The 24,893-nt window shown below is 36.7% G+C and overlaps 1 protein-coding gene across 2 annotated transcripts in view; it reads left to right on the forward strand.

Annotated features, from left to right (window-relative positions):
* The window catches only part of LOC106636751 (mitogen-activated protein kinase kinase kinase 7), a 65,099-nt gene that overhangs the window by 18,124 nt on the left and 22,082 nt on the right, over positions 1-24,893 (forward strand). For both annotated transcript variants that reach the window (XM_089595684.1, XM_089595685.1), the window contains exon 2: positions 2,819-2,981. Coding sequence is in view for 1 of the 2 variants with exons in the window: in XM_089595685.1 (XP_089451811.1) it covers positions 2,819-2,981 (163 nt within the window). In the remaining variant the exon portion in view is untranslated. The remainder of the gene's footprint in view (positions 1-2,818; positions 2,982-24,893) is intronic.

A 24,893-nucleotide genomic window follows, 5' to 3' on the forward strand; every position in this document is an offset into this window, starting at 1 on the left:
AACGTGAAACGTTTTCAGTTAAAAATTTTACATATATTCCTGACACTTCTCAGAACAAAAATCTTCTTATTAAAAACATATTTGTTCGGAATCCATACAGTTTATTTGGTCAAATAATAAGCTGAAACATTAAAAAAAATATAATTACGCTGAGAAGTATCGTGCGTGCGTTTCTTATGCCATAAAATAATCGTTGGCCATAAGGGGCCGTTGATTTGCAGTTTCTTCTATATAATTTACGAAAAGGGCTATTTTTTCAAGCTTTAAAGATTTAAAACTCCCGAAAAAAATATACTAAAAAAAACTTTTTTTCTCTTATCTCACAACTTTATTCCCAGAGCAACAAAGTCCTGAAGCCTAATCTCTACATTTGTTATCGCCACAAAAATACAAATACATTTTCAACTTATTTAAAAAAAACTGTAAGACTTGAGAGATTACTGTAAGAGTACAATAAAAAGCTGATCTTTCACGTAATGGATTCTTTATTTGTCGATTTTAACGCTGCTGTTCCAATCTCAATAAATTTTCTACGTCAGTTTCTTGACGCCTAAAATTGTATACATTAAGGACATTTGAAGTTTTTCTTCCAATCCACCCTCTTGCGACTCTTAGTATGCTTAAGACTTTTGTGATCCCGAATGGCTGTTTTCTGTCAACTTTGTTAAGTTCTAATATATTTTTTGGCAAGGTAGTTTAACTTCCAATGGCCCTAAAAATAACCGGTGAGCTTCTTAAGTAAACTCTTTCTTGACTGAAGTTAACAACAATTGTGACTGCCTGGATACCTCAGGACGATCTTCTCTGGACTGCTGTTGAAACCCGAGACTAATCAGGAGAAGAATTATAAAGTCCGAAGCTTTGGAGCTAGTTGTAAAGATCTTTCCCAACGTTTCCTGGTATAACGTTGAAGACATTGGTGTGTAAAGCACCTTTTTTTTTGCAGACTCAGTTGTTTTGGTGATCTAAGATGGGGAGATCGGTTCGTGATGCTTGCCTGTTGGCTCAAATTTTTTTCCCCTTCATAGCTGTTACGTTCGCCCAGCGCAGACCTTAGAGAGGATCGGTGATTCCTGATCGAATGCTTAGAGTCGAGGGGGTAATAAGGGTCGTTGGTCACCGGGGTTCCCAGCCTTGCAAAGAACAACTCTGCTCGTGACGACTGCCAGTGAATGACTGACTTGGTTTAATAGTGGCCGTCTTTAGTTAACATAATCTTTGAGTCGATGAATCGCTTCCAGAAATGGTAATAAAAATGTATTTTTTGGCAAGGTAGTTAAAACTTAGGTGGCTTTAAAAAAAACCGATGAGATTGATGGTTAAGTAGGAAACGTTTATACTTAAAGTGGCCGTAAAAAAGACCAGTGCTGAAACTTTCAGCTATTCCTTATTATTATTTCTGATGATGAAGTGCTGGCTGCGGGTAGCTTGACTCTTACCCTCGAAGTCTCTATGTACGGAGACTGTGATAGAGGGAAGTACGCCGCTGACCAAAGAATATCTCGTCTTCGGGTCGTTCCCGGGATAACCAACCGCTCATCGTTAGTCGGGAAAATGAGAGTATGTCGTTGGGGACACGACCACTGAGAAGGAAGCCGTTGTGGCTGCCCGTGTTCCTCAGGGCTGTTTTCCCTGGCTTACATATGTAGCCAAAAATTCTCTGACGGCACCAGGCTGGATGGTGTAAGGGTGCCTGTACATGGAAGACCTGCTGTTTGGCAACTGCCAGTCAAAGCTCTTTGGTCTCATGAGAGTGAGAGAGAGGTTAAATGTGGTCGCGTGATGAGCCTCTTTCTCACTCTCATGAGACCAGAGAGCTTTGACTGGCAGTTGCCAAACAGCAGGTCTTTCACGTACAGGCACCCTAACGGCCACACAACTGTGAAATGTTGGAGCAGGTTGTGCTGTGGCTAGATACATTTCCTGGTATTTCACCGGTGACGTTATCGGTTAGAATAATTTTTTATTGGTGGCACTCGTCAATCCTTGCAATTCAGAGTGGATGTAGACCTAGGTCATTTGCCCATTAGAGAATAGTGTCATCGGTAACCGGGATACCTAGCTGCACGACTATCATCTACATTCTCGATGCAGTTCGATGAACTGCCGGTAGACGACTGCAGAATTTTTCGAAATGCTCCAGCCGATTATAAACACACTTATTTAATTCTGTTGCAGGTAGCCTTGATTTTATGTCAACGCCACCTAGTGGATTCTACTGAACTAAAGTGAAAATCTGGTGTATTTTTGCAAAACTTTGAGCTTATTTATTCCTATTGTTATAAAATTTTTCAAGATAAAAACTATACTAAAATTATCTACGAAGTGTCAAGAATCGGTATGCAAAATTTCAGCAAAATTAGTTCAGTAGTTTTCGTGGTTAGCGATTACAACGGTTTTAGTGACTTTGCTTTATATATTAGTAAGATAAGATGTAATTATTATCCAACTTGTTGGAGAATAACCATGTCACAGAAGTCATTGGACAGGGACAGACAGATCTATATTGCTGACGCATATCACGAATGAGGTACTTATTGTCATAGACTTTTTTGAAAATTATTAATACTTTATTTAGAATGGGTTTCAGGCATTCCATTTCAATAATTCTTAATTTACTACGTTTTTAGTTGTATACTATTACAAAAAAAGTTCAAAATTATAACACAAAAGCTTAGTTTTTTTTCGGGCAGTACAAAAAATGACACAACGGCTGTTCATTCAGTCCAAACACAACTCATTCTGCACATTAAAAAAATGATGAGTCTAAACCGCATTTTAAAAATGAATACCAGATAAACTGTCTTATCTTCCACAGAACAGACTTTGGTGTACGAGCTGGATGGAATTTTATGCCACAGCCCACGGTAAAGGAGCATCTGATGCCTTCGGTGTCGTGTTTGAGAGAGAAGCCTCTCGTACCAGTTTACTATGCTATCCCTCTGATGCTATTCTTCTATCAGAAAAACTATTTCAATCGGGTAAGAATCGTTTTTAAACAATCAAAACATTGCTATAAACAGTTTCACAGTGTAGAGCAGCTTTGTTCGTCGATCATTTGAATGTAGAGTTGCGTTATCGCACTTGCAGTCGTAGATAAGGTAGTAATGAAAATGATACATGAAATTTGCAGAAAATGAACTTGTTATAACTCTGAAGTGATTTTAATTGCCGGTAATTCGTGTTTTTCAATTATAAATTTAATTTTTTTAGGTTAAGTGTGGTTAAATGTGTTTTTAACCCCAGTACAGGCCATAGTTATGTGAACTTATGATGATTTTTCGTATACAACATTATCACCCATCCTTTAATAGCTTTCTAAAGCTAAATAATTTAAATAATTTGATTTTTTGGGTGCTATCATTTTGAGCTAGAGGTCTTATGCTAAATTTTGACCCGTCATACGTGTCGAGACAACTGACCAGTTTTTGGTGTTGCGGTCACGTCCACCAAGAATGCCCCGTATATATATATATACATGCATTACAAATTTATATGTATACATTTATGACACAGATTTGTAGGTATTAATAATAATGCAAGTTGCATTGAGATGAAAAAAAACATTTTTTAAAAAATTTTTATTTATTTTTCAGTAAGTTACTTGGACTAATTTTGCAAGAGTTAAAAACATATTGTCTTATCTTACTATTTTCGCGAGCTAGCCCAAATAAAACAAAAGTCAGTTATCGATCTCGAACGAAAAAATATTACGATTTTCAAAGCCAGTAAGGTCTAAACAACGGTTCGACAAGTTAGAGTCACGATTTGAACATGTATCAGATTAACTAATGATTGATCAACTATGGTAATTTGTTTGAAACATAATTTTTTTTCTTAAGAAACGACGGTCAATTGAAATAAATTTTTTCTTTCCTACCAAGGGATTTAGAACATTTTTTAAATTTTAATTTGTAGAAAAACGTTAGCCTTACAATAAATATAGTTACGAAGCTGTACGGTAAAGAAGTAAGAAAGCTATTTTATTTACCTATAATGCTCAAACGTTCCTTTTTTTTAAACGCGTTTTAAAAAAATTCATTTTGCAAAAATCTACAATGTAAAAATCATACCTGATGATATAACTCTTGAAGAAGAGAATCCTGTTTGAGTTATCATTCTAAGATGCCTACTCTGACTGAACACAACAATTGACTTTTGAAAAAACTATTTTATCGATTAAATTAGAATTTGGAGCATTCGTTAACACCGTAAAAACATATAATTTATTCTTATTTTGGTATTATTCTGATATAAGGATTATTATTTTCTAACAATTGGAAAAATGCCCTATTTTGGAGGTATTTGAAACTTTTTGGATTAACAAATTAGTCGATTTAAAAAAGTCTGGTGAAATTTTGTAGGTCTTGTTACAAGCTACATCTAATAGTCATTCAAAAAATCCATGATTTTTGAGATATTGTTGAGTAACTAATTTTTTCAACTTACTCAATTTTTTAAATAATATTCCAAAAAAACTAGCTGTTATCTACGACGGTTCATCAATCGTCTGTCTCGGTTTCGTGCAAGAATATTTTTTTCGTCTAGTATCTTTAAGTTTTAGCTGCAATGATACTTCTTGGGGTCTTCGTATTCGATGTATGATGGGATATGTTGGGCGTTTAGGATGTTAACGCGGTATTATGTTCAACCTCGCCATCTGCATGGTGAATTTTACCACTGTACCCCGACTGTGTGTCAGAACGGTGTACATCAGCTGCCGAGACTTCTTCGCGATAATCGATAGGGTTTCCGTCTGACCATATCACCCGATGTTCGTTCGCATCAATGCGTATTCTATTTTCAGCTCCCAAATCTATTTGGCAGCTATTGTCATTGAGTGCCAGATTTGCCACATGACCCCTCGTTAAACCTGCTTCTTGTCCTCTGTGTCCAGTCCCAGTGCCGCCAACACCTTGAACGGTCTATTAGGAGGATCTCGTACTATCTCCTGTGATGGCCACTCATACGTCCTTCTGTGGGTTTGCGAAGTCTACCGATTCCATTTCTCCTCAGTTCTTTATCATCCCAACGTTATCAAGGTCGCGACGCACTTGCCCGCTCACAACCTCACGGAATTGTTGAGGTGCGGGAGACGAGGTGTTTGCACAATTTACTCCTGCAATGCTGGCGTTCATTTTTGACGATTCATTGTGTAAGAATCGAGTTTCGTGGCGTTCTGGCCTATATTCTACATCTGAAAGCTCCATAACTGAATTATTTTTTTCTGACCGCATGACCTTGTCAACTTCTTTATTCCATGCACTAGCTATTGGTCCGATATATTTTCTATTCAAGAAACGTTGCAAACGATCCCTAGCTTCCGGCATGGTCCCATCACTTTTTAATCCCATAATATCAAGTATTAGAATATTTCTCCATCCGTGTATTACATAACTGTGTCCGCGATCCCTCATGTTATCGTTTAGTGACTTAGCGCTTGAAGTTAGTCCTCCCTCCCGTCGCACTCGCACTAAAAGAAAACTCTAACGTATATCAACGTAGCACATCCACTCGCGAACCCCATTATAAGAACTTAAAGGGAATTTGTAGCTGATTTGTAGTAAATTTGTAGTGCAAGAATTGATTGTGTAGGGCCTAAATAACGCCCAATACGCTCGGATGTGCCAACTTGATATAAAGCTACCACATCTTACCGCGATGCGGGGCATCCAGGGGGATAGAGAAAACGATATATTTTGTAGCTAATTTGTAGCTTTCAGATGCATATCACAGATCTAGTCTAGAAAGCACCCTTGCGATAACAGGGGGTGTCACTGAACTCTGAGATCGGCCAAATATCGCCAGTGTTCTATTCTATACTATTTCTAGACGTCCAGTGTTTAAGATCTTTAATTTTAAGAGCTTTTTTTACGTATTAGTGTATAGTTACACCTGTAGGCGAAGCAAATACTCATAAAATTTGGATATTCTATGCATGTAACAGAATTTATACTTTGTTTACTGATGTAAGTGTAAACTGAAAGAGTTATAATAACTAACGACAGTTAAAAGTAAATTGAATAAAATACAGTAAATAAATAAGAAAATAGAAAAACTATATTTTTTTTACATATAATAACAGCCGTGGCACAACTTTGTAATTACGCGCTTGAAAACTCGGCGATTTTTTAAAATCATCTACCTCCATTCAAGAGGTATTTCCACGACGGTAAATGTATGACACATAATGATTGGTCGTACAGTTATTATTACTATGGCGTCTTAATCCTCCAATTCCTCTAAAACTGACAACACCAACAAGAAAAATTTCTTCTTTTCCGTTTAAGGGGTTTTTTATACATTTATACAGTTGATCTAGTGTAACTGCGTGGTTCTCCTTTTCTTGGTTAAATAAATCGAAGACGATGAAGTCTTATGAAACAAACATATATTATATGAATAATACTAGTTTTGTCAATTGCTGCCATTGTTTCTGAATTAATTCAATGCTTTAATTTTCATTAAATGTAAATATCTTCAATGAATTACACCGTGTAGTATAGGTTGTGTAGTATTCCCCTGTGACAATTCTTCCTGCCATGTTTCTTTTCGTAATACTAAGAAAATAGTAGGAAGGGGGTATACATGTTTTAGACAAAATCGGCACCTTGGACAAAGAAAGCGTTAACATAAAAATTGACTGAAAGAAAGTAAATTTTTTATTCTTGGGTTGAAGAGCAATATATATTTTTTCCAAAAAACATGTAAGAAATAATGGTTATGTAATGTCAATAAATAAGTAATCATGTAAAAGCTCACTAAATTCTAAAGATAATAGCTTTTAAGGGCCATTTCAAAAACTGCAAAATTGATGAGATGATTCAAACTCTGTGCCTTTTCAATCTTTATTACGAAAAAAATCTCTCTGAGCGCTTTTTCTAACCTGATTTTGAGTTAGCATTTTCTTAAGGGAATTTTAAGTTAGCTCTTTTTAAAGTTAATTCTTAGTGAGCGCCTCTTTCCAGGTAATTTTGAGTTATCGCTTTCTTTGACCGAGGCGTGAGAGTCAGTTTGTCAGAAGATAATAAAAGAAAAACCAAAAAATTTCGAAAAACCGTTATTTGTTTGTTTTTTAATAATACTCTCAAAAAAAAAGTCTTATTATTAACTATATAAAATACGATATAGATATTATCTCTTATATATACAATATAGATATTATCTCTTGTATAAAATATATATCGACGCCCCAGCGAGATTGTGCCCTGCTTCGAAGCCTGGACGAAGATGATGCCTTTTTTCTATGCCCAGATGAAAACTATACCTTTTACTCTAGTTCGGATGAGGACTACGCCTTTTTTCCGGAGTTCGAACGAATACTAGCATGATTCACGAAGTGTTGCCATAATAAAATAGCTGTTTGTGAAAATATGAATAAAACATCATAAAAATGTTACTAAATAAATACGTTTAATCGTGCACACCATTGAAACACGTATATTAAAAACTTTTGACTGATTATACATTTATTATTATAACGTTTTAGTTAAATTACTTGAAAATTGGTATTTTCTTACGTTATTTAGAAAAATACTCAAATTTTTTCAATTGAAATTTGAAATATGAATGAGGTAGAACAAAATATCTATCTCTATCACCAAACGATAGTTTGAATAAGTGCAATAAACATATCCACTCATATTATTTCAGCTTTAATGTACCTAAAAAAGCCAGTAGGCGATCGTTAATTTAGCATGAAGCTGAAACTAGCAGAAAAATTCCAGCAGTGATATCGTCAAATAACAAATTCTACTCGGAGTACCCTGAAAAGAAAACCAGGTACCTTTCTAATTCAGTAAAATAAAAGGGTACCTGTCTTAGTTTTAAGGATACTCAAGTTATAAGTTGTTAAGGTATCACTGTTGAAATTTGTCTGCGAGTTTCAGCTTCATTAATTTGGCAAGTGTAATTCATCTAAGCTCACCTTGCATTTAGGTTTGTAATTAGAATACTTTAAAGTATCGCAAAATATTTGAGTAATCGTTTTGGAACAGAAAAAATAATTCATACCAAGAAAAAAAAGATATAGTTATCGTCCAAGCTAAAAAAAGACCACATAGTTCGTCAGAACACAGGAAAAAGGCATAGTTGTCGCCTGGATTCAAAAAAAAGGGCATAGTCTTTATACAGGACCAAAAAAAGGACATAGTTTTCGTATAAACTAGAAAAATGGGCTTAGTTTCCGTCAGGGCTCGAGAAAAAGGCATAGTATTCGTCTGTCTAGGACCAAAAAGAGCATAATTTTCATCCAAACTACGAAAAAGAGCATAGTCTTCACTTAGGACGACGAAACCGAGGACGAAACGACATTGTCTTTATCTGGAGCATTGACATCGTCTATTGTACACAATTTTTTTACGGAAAGCCTTGATTTCCACTATTTTCCTCATTACTTTCGTTTTAAGAAACCTGCCAGAAAGAAATTTTCTGATATTGAGGTTTGTGCGCTGTCAAAAAGAAATCGAATTATGGATTTAAAAAACAGTAATTGAAGGCCTTGAAACAAAAAGGGACTTAGTTTACAATCCAAATCTAAGTATTTCGAACAAATTAAAAAAAAATTGTTCATACTTTTTCTGCCATGTCGCGCTTTTTTCTCCCTTTCTGTTTTAAGGCCTTTGTTTTTGCATTTAGTTTCATTTAAGAAGACAACTTGAAGCTGCTCAGGACAATTACTGGCATATATATATGTATATATACATTTTAATACCACTAAAATGCCGTGAGCGCTCTATTCAAAGTTCTCAAATCAATCTCTCAACTGTCCAACAATTTAAATATTTGTGACGCGATAAAACTGTAATTTTTAACATCATCTTGCATATAAAGCAATGTAATTTTATTGATAAAAACGTAAAAATCTAATGATAAAAAAAGAAACTAATAAAATTTTATAACATCCTTGAAAAGCTATTCTAATAAAAAATATGAAAATGCAGAAACGACCTTTTTTCAACATAATTATATACTTTCCTATTTTTTTGTAATTATCATGCAGAAGAAAAACTTTTATTGTACCTAATTTAGTGAAACTATTCTCGACCTGTTCCTCAGCTCCGCATTTTTGGCAATTACTGTTGTATATTTGGACATAATTTTTTACAAAATTTTCACTGGTATTTATATGTAGATAAATGTTTTCCACTATTTGAGCTGTCAAGTTACAAATTGATTGAAAATTACATTTGTGACATAAGTTTGTTAATGTGAAACTTGGAAATTCTTTAAACAATTGTCTTGCAAGACATCCAACTTCCACTTCAACATCGATCACATGCAATTCCTCTAGTGAAATTTTTGACACTTTTATCTAAAAATATTTTGAGAGGACTTGACCTCTTAAGGTGTATGTATGTGCCTGTAGACCTTTTTGTATTATATCCAAAAGTATATTGAAAAAGGGATGAGATTTAAGAGCAATCTGCAATAATTATAATAAATTAAAAAGTTTAGTCATTTTTATCTCATGTTACTTGTTTAGAGTATATGTTACAATTCGGTATGAGGTGTCATGGTTGTAAAAGTTAAACGGTAACAAATATTGTTACGTGAGAATTGTGGAGTTTCGGGGTGTAAGGGGATTGAATACACGTGGAAGAAAGTATGTGTTCGTTTATTAGAGTCTCAAGGCGAGAGCAGTCGCGTGCGTGGCGTTAGGTTCGGAGGCTGATCGGAGAGAGAGAGCGGGAGAGCTGATAACGCTCTGGCCCGCCGCCGAAAGGTGATCATCATACTCTGTATCCGCTGCTCATGCGCCGTGAGAGGTGAGTCTTGGGCGCGAACTTACAAAGGTTCTAGATACTGTACGTCACACGTCCGAGGCCACGCGGTCATCGTCCTCGATGGCCATACTGGTTTGTGTGTGCGAGTATATTTGTGTTATGTTGTCTGTGAATTATTTGTGTATACATAATTGTTCTTGTTTGCGCTTCTCTCTTTACATTATTTTTGTATAATTATATTCTTTGTATATTTACTATTTATTTAATTATTCTTAGTATTTTTTATTTATTTATTTATTTATTTATTTATTTTTTTTTTTGTACACATCTTATGTATAACCTTTCTTATTACATCGTCAGTCTCAATGATCATCGCGGATTGGTTGTTAACTGAGCTGGTAGTCTTCTGCCTTCTGATCCTACCCGCTCACCCAGTAGCACTTGTACCTCTCGTGCATTAACCATGGCCCTCTGGGTTGACAAGTCTTGTAGTACTGAGTTGGTGTTTCCGCGGTTCCTCTCCCGTCCGCCTGTAATCATTCTCAAACCTTTAAGTTAATATTGGACCCCCCCATTTTAAAAATCCAAAAGATCCGGCTGCCACTCCTAGTGCTATTTCCGTTGCCAACAATGCGTATTCCTTCCAATTTGAGAATTCCTCCTTTGTTTGTTCTAACTCGTGTGCCCGTTGGAGTATATCCGCTAGCTTAGTACCTGTTTTTATCTTATCGTCAAGTCTGTGCTCCTGGTTATCGAGTTCCTGTAGTCCGTCTCTTTTTATCACTGCTTCCATTAATTCCAATAACATACCTCCTTCAGTCCCTTTCACCTTTTGTAGTATATCCTTCAAGTTTAGACTTGCGCTTTCAAGCTTCATTATGCGATTTTCACCTTCCTCTTGTCCTGGATCCAGTCTTGTATCCGATGCTTGAGCTATACAGTCCCTTGCTAAGCTGACTACCTCAGAATCCACCACCTTCAGTGTCTTGTGTTCGGTGTGTTCACACTGTATGTGGACTTTGTCCTTTCTCGTGGTGGTAAAGGCATGTTGGTTCTTAGCATGGAGACGTGTCCAAAATGTGCCCTTTAACTTGGCTAATATTATCGGACATTCTTCTGGTTTCTTCACTGCAATCCCCAATATGATACGTATCTCACAGGGGTGGTCCTCTTCGACTTCCTGTGTTGGCTCCATTTGTGTGCATATTCGTGTTTTTCCTAGTCTTTTACATAGTCTTATCACCTTTTGCGGGATTGGCGTAAATCTTTTCTCACTAACACTGCTCGCTATGTATTCGTATGTTGGCTGTAAATATGCCACTAAATCCGTAGTATTTAAGCCTTTTTGTTCCACTGGCAATGATGATATCCTAAGAAGGTCCAATTTTTCTTTCGTAACCAGTGGTATCCGTATGTAATATATTGTTCTGCCGTTAAATGCCATGGTTGTTATTTTTGAGATTTCTCCAATTTCTTCTTCTGTAGTTATATGTTCGCTTACTGGGAACTGTAGATCTGGTCTCAGCTGCTCTGCCAAAATTTTTGCTTCCAAAATCGCTCTCAATGCCGCATCTGGTATATGTGTCGTTCCCCGACTCGCCAAGTATATTATGTCCACCGTTGTTCCAAATTTTGTTAAGAGTTTCTCGGCTAAGTTCTCAAATTCGCCCACCATTTCTGTAACTCTGTCATAATTGCCGAAGTACTCTGCAAAAATTTTTAAACCTTCCTCCGTTATTCTTCCAGCTTTATCTTTAAACGTTTTTATATCTTGAAGGTATTCTTCATGGTTTCCATATGTTATGACTCTAATTTATTCCGTTAAGTACTTAGTTGTTTCCATTGCGTTAGTTGGGATCGCCTCTACTAGCTTTTGTATTTTCTCTTTTTCCGCGTCAGTCACACCCCCCTGCAGCGCCTGCACCGTCTTGCTTTGATCATCGATCTTTTGGCCTACTACTGTTCTATATGCCTCTTTTACCCTATCCAAGGCCTTTAGGACTTTTCCTGCCGTGTACTCTACTTGTTCTATACATTCGTGTTCCTTTTTTATCGTCACCCTGCACTTCCATTTTGCTTGCTTTTTCGCGTCTAAAAACGAATTAACCTCCTCGACAACGTCATTCCAATCTACATACCACATCATTTTCCAAGTTGATGCGACTGCTTGGACTGGGCCCAAGCTCTCCACCAATATTCCAGGGTTGCTTTCAATTTCCTCTATCTCTCCAGGTTGCTGTGTCACCGGCATGGTTCCAGCCCTTAAACATAAGATTTGTATTTTTTTTGTCCATACCGTTTTGATTGCTGATCTCGTAAGTCGTCCAAAGGCCACGCTTACGAGAGAAGTATACTATTTTGGTCTTGTTGTTTCTGATATCTCGTTTTTTTTTTTTTTGCTTCTTACTCTGATGCGATTTGTTTTTGTTATCCTGCTTTATTCCCCGAGTTCCCTATTATCTAATAATTGGGTTTTTATAACGCATGCTTTCTTGATTTTGTCCACGTGTGTAATTCTTGTTTCATTGCCACGTTTCAGTTTTATATTGTGGTTTTTGTAATTTATTCCTACGATTTCGTATGGTCCTTCGTAGTGATCCTCATATTTCTTTCTCGGCTCTTTAAGAACATAGACCATTTCCCCTTCCATGAAAAATCTTATGTTCAATTTTTTGCCGTAATAATATTTGGACCTGTACTTCGCTTGAACTTGATTCATGGCTGCTATTGTCCTTAGCCGCGTCATTGTTTTTATTACGTCTTCTACATATTCATCATACGTTTGTTCATTCATTGTTTTCTTGAAGCTAGATGGAATTCTGGCTGGGTAGCCCAGCAATACTTCTTAAGGCGCTATCCCCGTTGCTGAGTGTTTTGTCGAATTGAAAGCGCACATGCACATGCCCAAATGATCGTCCCAAAAGTCATCTTCATTTACGTACGCCTTTAAATATTCCGTTAATGTATGATGCATTCGTTCTATTGCGCCGTTACTCTGTGGATGGAAGGCTGTTGTTCCCATTTTGTCTATTTTAAATACCCTTGCGAACTCTTCCAACAGTTTGTTTTGGAAATGTGCCCCTCTGTCTGACAGCATTTTCTCTGGGGCGCCAAAGTATGCAATTACTCTGTTTAAAAGTGCTTTTGCTGTTTCTAACGCCGCCGCTCTCTTTACTGGTACAAGAATTATATATTTCGTGAGCCAGTCCTGAATTGACAATATGTGACTATTGCCATGAGCCGATGGTTTGTTTATCGGGCCATAAAAATCAATTGATATTTTTTCAAATGGCCTAGCTGGTGTATCTGTTACGACTAGAGCCTGTTTTGTTCTTACTCTAACAAGTTTTTTAGATTGGCATGATTCACAACCTAACACGAACTGACGTACGTCTGGTCGCATATTTCGCCAGTAATAGTCTTTCGCAATTTTGTTGTAAGTCTGGTTCATACCTCTGTGGCCTCCTACCGATGACTCGTGGTATTCTTTGAGTACATCAAATCGTTGCTCCACAGGTGGTACTACTAAATTATTCAAGTACAACACTGCCGATATTTTTGTGTTTTCGAAGGTGTTTTCAAATTGCTCTGCGAAATAGTCCCACTGTGATACGCTTAGTATTGCTAGATCTCGTATAATACCTACTGACGTCAACTTGTTAAACAACATGAGCTGTTTTAAAGACGATATGCATTTCTTAATATCCGATTTTAATCCCGCACTGTCAAAGTGCTCTTTCACGTATAACTGCATTACTGATACTTTTCTTGCTCTAGATAGGAAGACCTCTCCAACCCTCCTATTTTCTTTATTCATGGCTGTTGGATGTATATAACCTCTCTCGTGAAGCGCGTCTATGGCTTCTGTGTCCGGTATATTTTCTGTTATTGTACAGAAGGCTAAGTTGTCAATGTATCTAAATGGGTGTTCATTTATTTTCTTAAGCCTTTGGAATGGTGGTATATCCTTATCTTCCTCTGGCTTCCAGGGTGGTTTTTGTACTGGTAGTCGTGTCCGGCAAGCTCTGTACCTATCTAAACCTGGTATACTTACATTGATTTCGCCATCATATGTGCTTTCGGCATTATCACCTGCCACCATGTTCGCATTAAGTAACTCCTTTCTATTTTCATTATCGCTAACTTCTTTTTCGTGACTTTCATTGTTTACGTCGTCATCTGATATTTTTGGTGTTTCTTGTTCCGCTATGGGGCTAGGCTCATCCGGTGGTTCCGGTGGAGGTGGTGGCGGATCGCGCTTCTTTGGTATTCGTTTTTCTTTTGATCCAGAATCTGACTCATCACTCGTCTCGTGATCTGTTTTGTTGTCTTCCTTTGTTTTCTTATTAACTCTACCCTTGATTTTCTGTCTCGTATATGGGAACTTGTTTTCATTCCTTTTCCTCAATGTTGCTCGTCTCGCCCCTCGTACTATCTTACTGTCTTCATCACTTGAATTTTTGTATAATTCATCCATTGATTTATAGCGTTTTTGTCCTTTTTCGCAGAGCGCCTGATAGTGCTCCGGCTCATACCGCATGTGCTCATATTCATCTCCTTTTATTCCTGTGTAGTGATGACACATTAGAGGTCTATCTCCATTTACGTAGTGCACACATATGTTCTTTTTGAACTCCTGAGAAGAAACAAAAATGCACTCTCCATCCCCAAACTCGTAATCCTTCCTCAAAATTCTCTTAGTGTTTTCAGGGTCGACGCAGTTTTTAATATGTTCAGAATGCAGTAAGATTTTTCTTAGCTGCTTTGCTGTTAAGTCCAGATCAAACAGTACAATAAGACTATAAAATAAGCAATTACCATCGCCCTTTACATCTAATAAATCCCACTCTTTCCATGGCTCTGCACAATTTCCGTCTGATCCACGTTTTTGCTCATTAAGTGCATCGTTTGAAATCAATTGGTTGTTTTTGCTTGATTCTTCATCATTCAAATTATCGAACGCCCCAGACGTCTCACCATAATTTAAGGATAGCCTTTCTCCCTTATTATCCCACGAAAGATTTGCTCCTTCGCTGCTGGTCTTACCTTCACTTTTCTCTTCCTCACTTTTATCTTCCGTACTTACGGTTCCCTCTTTTTCTTTGTTTCGATCACCTTTTTTACTTGAATCCCTGCTGCTATCTTCTACCTCCTATACATCTATTCTGACTCCTGGTTTTCCCTCTACCTCTCTTTCTCTGATGTCGACAAAAACTTTTTTTTTGAGTCTATCTGTCTTTTTTTGGAACATGCTGGTAAGGTCGTTAAGTTTTTCTGGATCCTTTTTTGCAAAATAGTTAGACTCTTTTTGCCTTTCTCGTCGTGGATTTTCTGATTTTTTTTCTTCCCCGGACGTTCGATCCTCCGAAGTGCTACGACTTTTTGAGCTTCTCTCCCTACTGTCGTCTCTCTCTTTCCCATGCTCTGATCCGTTCAAGCCTATTTCAATTTCCTCCAAATTATTGTGTTTAATTTCTGGTCTTTTTTCCCAATTCACTATTATATTTTCTTCAGTCTGTGTGTTTTTTACAGGAGTGACAGAAAAATTCTGTCTAATTCTGTTTAGAGTGTCGAGCTGCCTTTGTCTTTTCTTCCTTTGCTTTTGCCTTGTTTGGTGGTCTATGACGACATAAGGTGTGCTCGTTTTTTGTACCCCTTTTATCCAGCCCTTCTCTTTCTTCATGTGCTCTAATTTATTCTTTAGTGGCCCCTGCGATAAGATTTTCTCTTCAGTTTGTTGTTTTTCCTCAACCTCTTCCGAACACAATTCCACTTCAGTCTTTTTCTTCCTGGGTTTTTTATGTGATGAATCTGAGTCTGATTCCACTACTACCTTCTTTAACTTACCGTCGATCCGTATTTTTGATTTTGCCCTAATTTTGAACATACGCGCTGGTGGGCCATCACCTACTACACCCTCTTCCTTCTCTTGTTCATCTGCCATTTGATACAGTTCTATTCGTGGTAGTTCTGGGTTCTTTTCGCCCTCTTTTACGACTGGATTTCTTGAAAGAGCATCTAGTGCGTTGTTTGAGATACCTGGGCGATAAATTATATCGAAATCGTAACCACGCAACTCTGCCTTTAATCTGTTGAACCGAATGTCGGGTTTTTTGGACGTGTTAAAATGTTTCAACGGCTCGTGATCCGTAACTACCGTAAACTTCCTGCCATACAGATAAGGTCTAAACTGTTCCTTTGCAAAAACTACTGCTAGCAACTCCTTATCATACGTTGGATATCTAAGTTCACTACCCTTGAGGCACCGTGACGCATATTCACATGGTCTATCCTTACCTATCTCTCCCTGACTAAGGATTGCACCAATGGCATAATCCGACGCATCTGTTGTAACAATGAACGGTTTACTTAAGTCCGGTGCCGTTAATACAGGTTCCGAACATACCGCATCCACTAGTTTTTTTAAGGCCTCCTCCTCTTTTTCGCCCCATTTAAACTCCGTATTCTTCTTTGTCATTGTAGAGAGTGGTCACGCTATCTTTGCATAATCTTTTATGAATTTCCTGTAATATCCCGCGAATCCAAGAAACTGCTTAATTTTCCGTGTATTTGACGGTCTTGGATATTCTTTTGCGGCTTCGATCTTCTTCGGGTCCGTCTTTATCTTACCATTTCCAACCACGTGACCAAGGACTTTTGCTTTCTTCTTCAAAAATTGACATTTTTTTGGCTCTATGGTCATGTTTGCTTTTGCCAGTCTTTCTATCAATTTTTTGAAGCGTTTTTCATGTTCTTCGAGAGTTGCTGCGAACACCATGATGTCATCCATGTATGCTTCAACTTCTCGCCCTTGTAGATTGGCTAGAGCTAACGTTATCGCCTCAGGAATGTATTTGGTGACTCTGAGCACCCCATTGGCATACGTTTATATTGATAGTGTCCGTCGGGTCCCGAGAATGCAGTTTTATGCGCGTCCTCTTCTTGAATTTTAATCTGGTGGAATCCACTCTTCAAATCAACTACTGTGATGTACTTAGCGGCCGCTAAGTGCTCCAATATGTCGCTTTGAAAGGGTAGTTGGTAACAGTTTCCAACAGTTATTTCGTTCAGCTGTTTGAAATCTGTGACCAGTCGCCACCTTTTCTCGCCGTTTTGTCCTGGCGGTTTAGGCACTATCCATGTATTTGAGTTATATGGGGACGTCGACGGTTCTATTATATCCAAATCTATCAATTTTTGAATTTCTCTCCTGATGTTTTCCTTTACCGCGGGCGGGTATATCTATATCTTCTGACCACTACTGGCTTATTTGTTGTAGTCTCTATTTTGTGTTCAATTAAATGAGTTGTTTTTAACGGTTCTCCGTCCAACCCAAACACAAACGGGTTCATCGATATTAATTTTCTTACGTGCTGTAACTCTTCTTCGTTACAGCCCTCAGTGTCGATCAGTGTCATAATTTTTTATATTCTTCCTTCGACACTTTTTATATCACGGTCTTTTTCCGCGTACGTGTCGATTTCTTTATCTCTATCTACGCTTTTATATCTCAATCTGTATTTTTTTTCTATTTCTTTTTCTTCCAATTTGACTTCCTCGAGCAAGCCTACAAATGCAGTCTCTTCTTCTCTAGCGCCGTCCCCCACGTTGTCAGTTATTTCCATTTTCTCCACTTCTTCGCACTCTATCAGATCCACTTCCGGTACTGTAATTCTCCTTTTTTTATTTGAAAAATTCACGCATTCCGCATATATTTTACCTTTATTATTTGTGCCGTAAAAGTCTCCAAAATGCACATGTTCTCCCACATCTTGAAGTAGCACAAATCCAACTTGAATCTTTCCGAATTCTTTTTTGACTCTTGCATATATAACCTGCCTGGATCTCGCTGCTATCTCGAAATATTCTGCCGTCTTCAGTGGGGTTTCTACGCCACCTAGGCTAAGTGTATTTGTTTTTGCGCTCACCTCGCCATTGTATTTTTTAAACATATCCCATCCAAGGATTCCGTCTACTTCGATCGGAAAATCCTGCGGGACTACATGGAAAGTGCACTTCATACCATGGATCATTGTGTCCACCGTGCCCTTTGTTTCACGTTCTCCATGAATTACTCCAATTATTTTTACTCTTACATTCTCATCCAATGGCGAATTTTCTTTTATATAATCTTCTTTTAGTATCGAGATCTCAGCACCCGTGTCAGCATAGAAATCTGATCTTTTATTTCGGAAATCTTCACTCTCCAGCGTTACTGTTGGCGGTCTGCGTCCTACTGCTGCATAGTTAATTAGTACCGTCGTGACTTCTTTCTTGTCTTCTTTTCCCATCGATATATTTTTATCTTTTAGATTTTTTATAAAATTTGGTTCGATTTGTTGACGAGTATTAATTTTGTTTTCGTTTACCTCCTTTCCCCACACCTCCGACTGTATGGGTTTTTTTTCTTTCTCTCTAATTTTTCTATCGTTTACTTTTGGTCTTTTAAAATACGTAGCCACTTTTTCCCGATGCTCGATGTTGGGGGAGTACTTCGAGCATCGTTCTAAAAATTCGGCTTCTGTTTACTAGAGATATCACCCCGTCTAGGTTCAGCCTCCCTTGCGTCTTGTGTCCCGTTTGTGTGTCTATAGCGCTCGTTACTTTTCCAATCATAATTATTTTGGCTATCATCCCTGCCACTTTCTCTTTGGCCGTAATTTCTGCCATTCGGCTCATAATATCTATTATTACTATTATTATTGTTGTTATTGTTTTCGCAATAAGCATACCCTCTTTCAAAATCTCTCCCATATCTGCCGTAGTTGTATTTATTCTCTGCCTGAGCCATATTATTATGTCTGTAGTCTCCGGGTCTTTTTCCACTATCATTATATGATCTTCCACCTCTTCTTTCTTCACCCCTATCCTGGTACCTTGTATAGTACGGTGTTCTGGTCTCCTCACCGCGACCTTTCTTCACCAGCAGCCCCTTTTCTATGTCGTGCCACAATGAACGACACTCTTCTGCTTTGTGCCCAATTCGGCCACAATAGTTACACTTGTTTACCTCATCTTCCTTTTTGTTAAATTCTTTTTCCCATCTCTCATATTTATTGCTGTCTACTCGAGGTGATTTCATAGCCATCATATCCTCGACTTTCAATGCCAATGTAATGGCCTTTGTTAGCGTTATGGGCCTATGCATAGAAACTTCGTGGTTGTACGGGGGATTAAGGCCTCATATATATTGGGTCACTACTTCTTTTTGAATATTTTTCTTGAATTCCTGCCTTAACATTTCAGAAAATTCAAGGTTTGCTTCTTGAAGCCCCATAGCCCTGTTAAACAAATTTGCATGCGATCTGAGTATTCTTCTACAGATTCCCTATCCCTTTGTCGTTCCGACCTAATTTTTGCCATAACTGTCTCTGTGCTACTGATGGCCCCGTACCTTTCCGTAAGCTCCTCGAGAAATTCTTTAATAGACTCAAACTGTGTGATTCTATCATTTAAATGTGCTGCCGCTCGACCTTTTAGCCTGCTGGATAGTGTTGCCAAAAAATATAGGACGTCTCTGTCGTCCACCTGTCAGCCTATTGCCCTTACTACCCTTGTGAACGCCGACAAATTTATTGGGTCCCCTGTAAATATTGGTATTGTTGGGATTATTGTGCTCAATTCTTTAATTGAGTAATTTATATTCCTTTCATACTCCCGGTGATGCGGCGATCTGTGTGTAGATCCACCTGTTGTTTGCTCCCACCTCTCCTGGTTATTTTTAAAATTTTCGAACTCCCGCATCGGTCTAGCTTTCCTTCTATCTATATTGTGGAATTCTCTTTCATTTTCTCCCCCCTCCCTTTCTGGACATCTCTGGAGCAACTCTGTCTCCCTTCTCCAATTGCCAAGCTGATTCCTAGCGGGCCCCCTATCTGACTCATCCCCTTCCTCTCCCTTATCATCACTACGCAGGGGCTCTATAAATGATTCTGAGGCTTCGTTTCCTCCAATTATTTGCTTAGGGCCCTCTTTTTTTTTATCTCTCAGTACGACCGTCTTCATGCCCTTAAAAATTTTTCCAATTAAGTCTTTTGTTTTTTTGTTCGACTTTTCTAACTCTTTGACCGCCTCGGGATCGTGGCAAAATTGTAACCATAAACTGTCGTCTGTTACGACCTCCGCGTCTGCTAAGCGGTCCACCGCCCCACCTACAACGTTATCAATTTTTCCCGACTGTATTTTGTTTTATTCGCTTGGTTATTTTTTTTTGTGTTTTTTTTTTTTTGTTTGTTTGATTGTATTTGTTTGTTATGGGCCAATTTGATAAAACTTATCGCCCAGCAGTAATATTATTTACCGTTTATTTAAATTTTATCTACCTGGACAGTATTGTAAGCAGTATGATCCAAAGCATTTCCGTGTCCGTAAACAGTGTCCAAAGAAAAATATTGCTACCAGAGGGTGCGTGGTGTGATGTAGTTTCGTGTTTTGGCTCTCCCTTGTTTTATTTCCTGACGGTGCCGGCCTCCTGGATGGCTGCTGAGCGCCCACGCTGGTACTTGACACCTGCTCGTTTCTCACGTGTCTCGCCGCGTGTGTCTTCTTAACACTGTATTTTTTTCTTTTCTTGTTATTATTCACTGTTTCTTCTTTAAATTCTTTTTTTTTTTTTTTCACTTTTCTTTTCACGATAATTCTTTTTATTTCCACTTACACTGCACTGTGGGTGCTTCCCGACAACGAAAGAAAACCAAAAAAAAATTTTCTATTACTTTGTCGTACACAACTCGCCACACGTCGAGCGCCAAAAATTGGGGGTCGGGTTATCTACAACCTCCTGTTACGTGAGAATTGTGGAGTTTTGGGGTGTAAGGGGATTGAATACACGTGGAAGAAAGTATATGTTCGTTTATTAGAGTCTCAAGGCGAGAGCAGTCGCGTGCGTGGCGTTAGATTCGGAGGCTGATCGGAGAGAGAGAGCGGGAGAGCTGATAACGCTCTGGCCCGCCGCCGAAAGGTGATCATCATACTCTGTATCCGCTGCTCATGCGCCGTGAGAGGTGAGTCTTGGGCGCGAACTTACAAAGGTTCTAGATACTGTACGTTACAATATTTTCAATTTTAGTGCTATATATGTTATTCTTTGAAATATTTTCTGCTATTTTCTTGATAACACATATGTCAAGAATATCCCAAAAAATATGTCGATATTAATACAAGTGTTTTCGTTAAGACTTTTTTTACTAGTGTCATCGTATTTTACAATTACATGTAACGTGTAGTACGAGTATATATACTCGTATAAATCACTAGAGCTCTTTTTTTATTTTTCTTTTTTTTTGTTTCGCCCGGTAGAGAAAGAAATTACATGAAAAACAGTGGAGGCAGTAAAATAGATGAAATTTGGCAGTCATCATTCGTCAAAAAGTACATAAGCAACATTATACAAACATTGATTGAGTTTAAAAGGCCAGTTATGACGAAAGTAACAGGTGATTCAAATTCTGTTTATGACCTCGGTAGTCGACAAAATTGACGAGTCGTCAATGTAAAGTTAAATTGCTAGTAACTTTCGATCTGGGCATGATTTTGAACTTAACCAGAGCTCAAACTACAGCTCTATTTAACGATTTTGATTACTATTCAAGCAAATACTTAAATTTTGCCAGCTGAACAGTGATTAAAAACTGTAAGAGCACGATGAAAATTATAGTGGTACTATTTTTGTTGATACTCAACTGTCAATTGAGTAATAGAATTCGCTTTAAAAGTAAGCTAATAGTGCTTGAAACGAGTTGTACTACAAGCTCTCGAAAATATTAATAGGTTAGTTATGCGGGTTTAACAAGTATGTCGAAAAAAACCAAGTTTTGAGCAACTTTTTAAATTTAATTCAAAACAACGTCCAATGGTGGTCCTGTCATATTTTGTATTTATTAAAAAACAAAACGACGTTTTTTAAATTTAACTTGAGCGATTGCAACTTTTGCCCTGATAAACATTTTTAACTAAATCAAGGCTTGCATTGATAGTAATTTTATGCATTTTTATTTTTTTAAACATTTACTCCAACCACATCAGATGATTTCTGGTGATCGAAAAACTAACAGCATTACATGAACTGAAATTCGCGGTTGTTTTTTAAGAATGTTTGGCCTCAAGCTCTGCCGGCTGCAGCGCTACTACAGAAGATCCATCATGGCGTGTAAAATATATGTAGGTATTGTGTTGACCGTCTTTAGACTTAATGATGACCGTCACGTTATTGCTTACATGTACATGAGTCGACTCGACTGGGTCGAGGCTGCTCAACACACAGTGATACAGTCATAAGGCTTATGACTGTCTATGTCCACATAAAAGAATGGTAGATATGTATATGTATTGTTACATATATATATATATATATATATATATATATATATATATATATATATATATATATATATATATATATATATATAAGACAATTATCTTATTATTATTATTCGTTAAAGATTTTCAAGAATAAAAACTCAATTTGTTGCTCTGTAACAAGAGATGAAAAGTTTTATTTCCTATATTACAATTCTATGTACAATATTTACAATCTTACCTGTAACAAGAGAAACGACAATTAAAGTTTATTCCTTCTGTTACTTTTATACCTTTACACTATCTTTATAAACTTTTTATTAATCTTAATTTGTTTGTGAAAATTTTATACACGTGTTTTCATATCTCCTGTTCTTTCTATCTCTCTTTATCAGTATATCTAAACTGTAACTAAATGTTACCATATTAAAACTAAACTATTACTATGCGTGAAGCGCGGCAGATTTGAATGAAGGAAATATATTTCCTTTACATCTCCCCCCTCCGACGTGAAAATCCTCAATGTGTTTAATCTAATATCATTATATCTAATCGACAGTTTCTTCATCCGTTGTGTCCCCTTCTTTTGTGACAGGAATTAACTTGGTTACGTGAAATAGAGTTGATTCAGCTTTTCTCTTTCCTGTATTAATTTTGAATATAGAGTTTGAAATTTTATCTATTATTTCAAATGGGCCGATATATAATTCATCTAATTTCATCCTGTTTAGTTTGTTGCCATTTTCTATGTATACTTTATCTCCGATTTTAAATTCATGATTTTTCCTGTTTTTATCAAATAAATGTTTATTGTAATTGTGAGATTTAATAGTATTTTCATGTGCCAATTTTCTATCTTTGATCCAATCATCTTTATCAATTTTTTTCTTCAGTTCTTCTGGTAAAGCAGATACATTAGTGCCATCTAGCAAATACTTCGGTGAGAATCCTGTGACTGTGTGCTCTGTTTCATTATATTTATCAACACACTCTCTGGCGACTGTCGTCCAGGCTTTTTTTTTTTTTAGATCATTTATTATACATCTAATTTTGTTTACTAATGTCTGATTCAGTCTTTCGTTTAAACCATTGGAAAAAGGTGTATTTACTGATGTAAAAATCAGTCTTATTTTATGGTTTTCTAGAAACTCTTTAAATTCTTTAGAATTAATCCCGGGATACTGGTCCGTGAGGATTGTTCCGATTCCGTCTGTTTCCAATACTCCTTTGACTAATTTAACAAAATCACATGCACTTTGTGTTTTTGAAGTAACAATAAACGCATACCTTGTAAAATGGTCCACTAATAAATGGAGATATTTTTTTGTAGATCTGGATCCACCAAACCCTCCAATGGTGTCGATAGAAACAATCTCAAAAGGTTTTGATGCTGGGCCTAGGTGCGATAGTAGTCCATATTTCCCTTGACCTCTTGACTTATTTTTTTTACAAATTTCACAATTTTTACAAATATTTTTTATGTTTTTTGTCAAGTTTTTCGATGTGTATAAAGGGCTAATTTTTTTTTGCATCTGTCGAATGCCTATATAACACCACGTTTCATGTACATCTTTGATTAATCTTTTACTCAACTCTTCTGATAAAATTATTTTCTCTTTGTTTTTTGCTTTTTTATAAAATATATCACTTTTTTTTATCAGTCTTTTGTTGTTGTCTTTTATTGTTATATTGTTTCGTTGATCCGTCTTAATGTCTTCTATTTTTAATAAGTTTATTATTCTTAAATCCTCTTCTTTATTTTCTTCTGGCTCTAATACTGGATTTCTGCTCAAGCAGTCTGCTTCTATATTTTTATTTCCTGGTATATATTTTATTTCGAAGTTGTATTGTGACAGGTAATAAGTTAAGTCTCCTAATTCTTCATCTGTCCTATTTTTTATATTCATTTTCTCCAGAGGTTTGTGATCCGAATATACAATAAATTGTTTTCCTATAAGCCAGTGTTGCCAATACTTTACAGCTTCTTTTATAGCAAAGCATTCTAGATATATTGCTTTCTTTTTTTTTTGAACTTCGTTTAATTTTTTTGAGAAGTATGCTACTGGTTTCTCTTTTCCATTTGGTTGTCTCTGTTTTAATACTGCACCAATACCTTCTAATGATGCATCAGTATAAATGTTTATTGGCAAGTTGTTGTCAAATATTTCTAATACTGGTTGGGAGCATAGAAGATTTCTTATTCTATTAAATGAATTTTGACATTTTTCAGTCCAAACAAACTTTTCGTTTTTCCTGAGTAGTTTATGTAATGGATCTAAAATTATTGCACTATTTGGTATGTATTCATGATAAAAGTTTATTTTTCCTAGAAACTGTCTTATATTTTTCTGAGTTTTCGGAGTAGGAAAATTTCTGATTGAAACTAAATTATCTTTAAGTGGGCTAACCGAATTGTTTTGTATTATATGACCTAGATATTTTACCGAATCAGAGGCGAACGTGCACTTTTTGAATTTCAATCTAAATCCTTCTTCTATTATTGCTTTTAACACTTTTTCTATATGACTTATATGATCTTCAAAAGTTGAAGAGTATATTAGTATATCATCTATATAGTTTACTGAAAATTCTGTAAGTTTGTGTTTTCTTAAAATACTGCTTAAAATTCTTTGGAAAATCGCTGGTGAAGTCTTTAGTCCAAATGGTAGGCATGTCCATTGAAAGTGTCCTTCTTGAGTGACAAATCCGGTTTTATTTCTGTCTTCAATGCGTAGGGGAATCGACCAAAAAGCTGAATTTATATCCAACGTCGTAAAATACTTACAATTTCTGGTTTTTATAATTAAATCATCTATTAAAGGAAATGGTTGAGCTTGCGGTACTATGATTTTATTTAAATCCCTAAAATCT

The sequence above is a fragment of the Copidosoma floridanum genome, unplaced genomic scaffold (genome assembly GCF_036245765.1).
Source record: "Copidosoma floridanum isolate Cflo_tuat_1 unplaced genomic scaffold, Cflo_Japanese_pri ptg000027l, whole genome shotgun sequence".
Lineage (NCBI taxonomy): Eukaryota > Metazoa > Arthropoda > Insecta > Hymenoptera > Encyrtidae > Copidosoma > Copidosoma floridanum.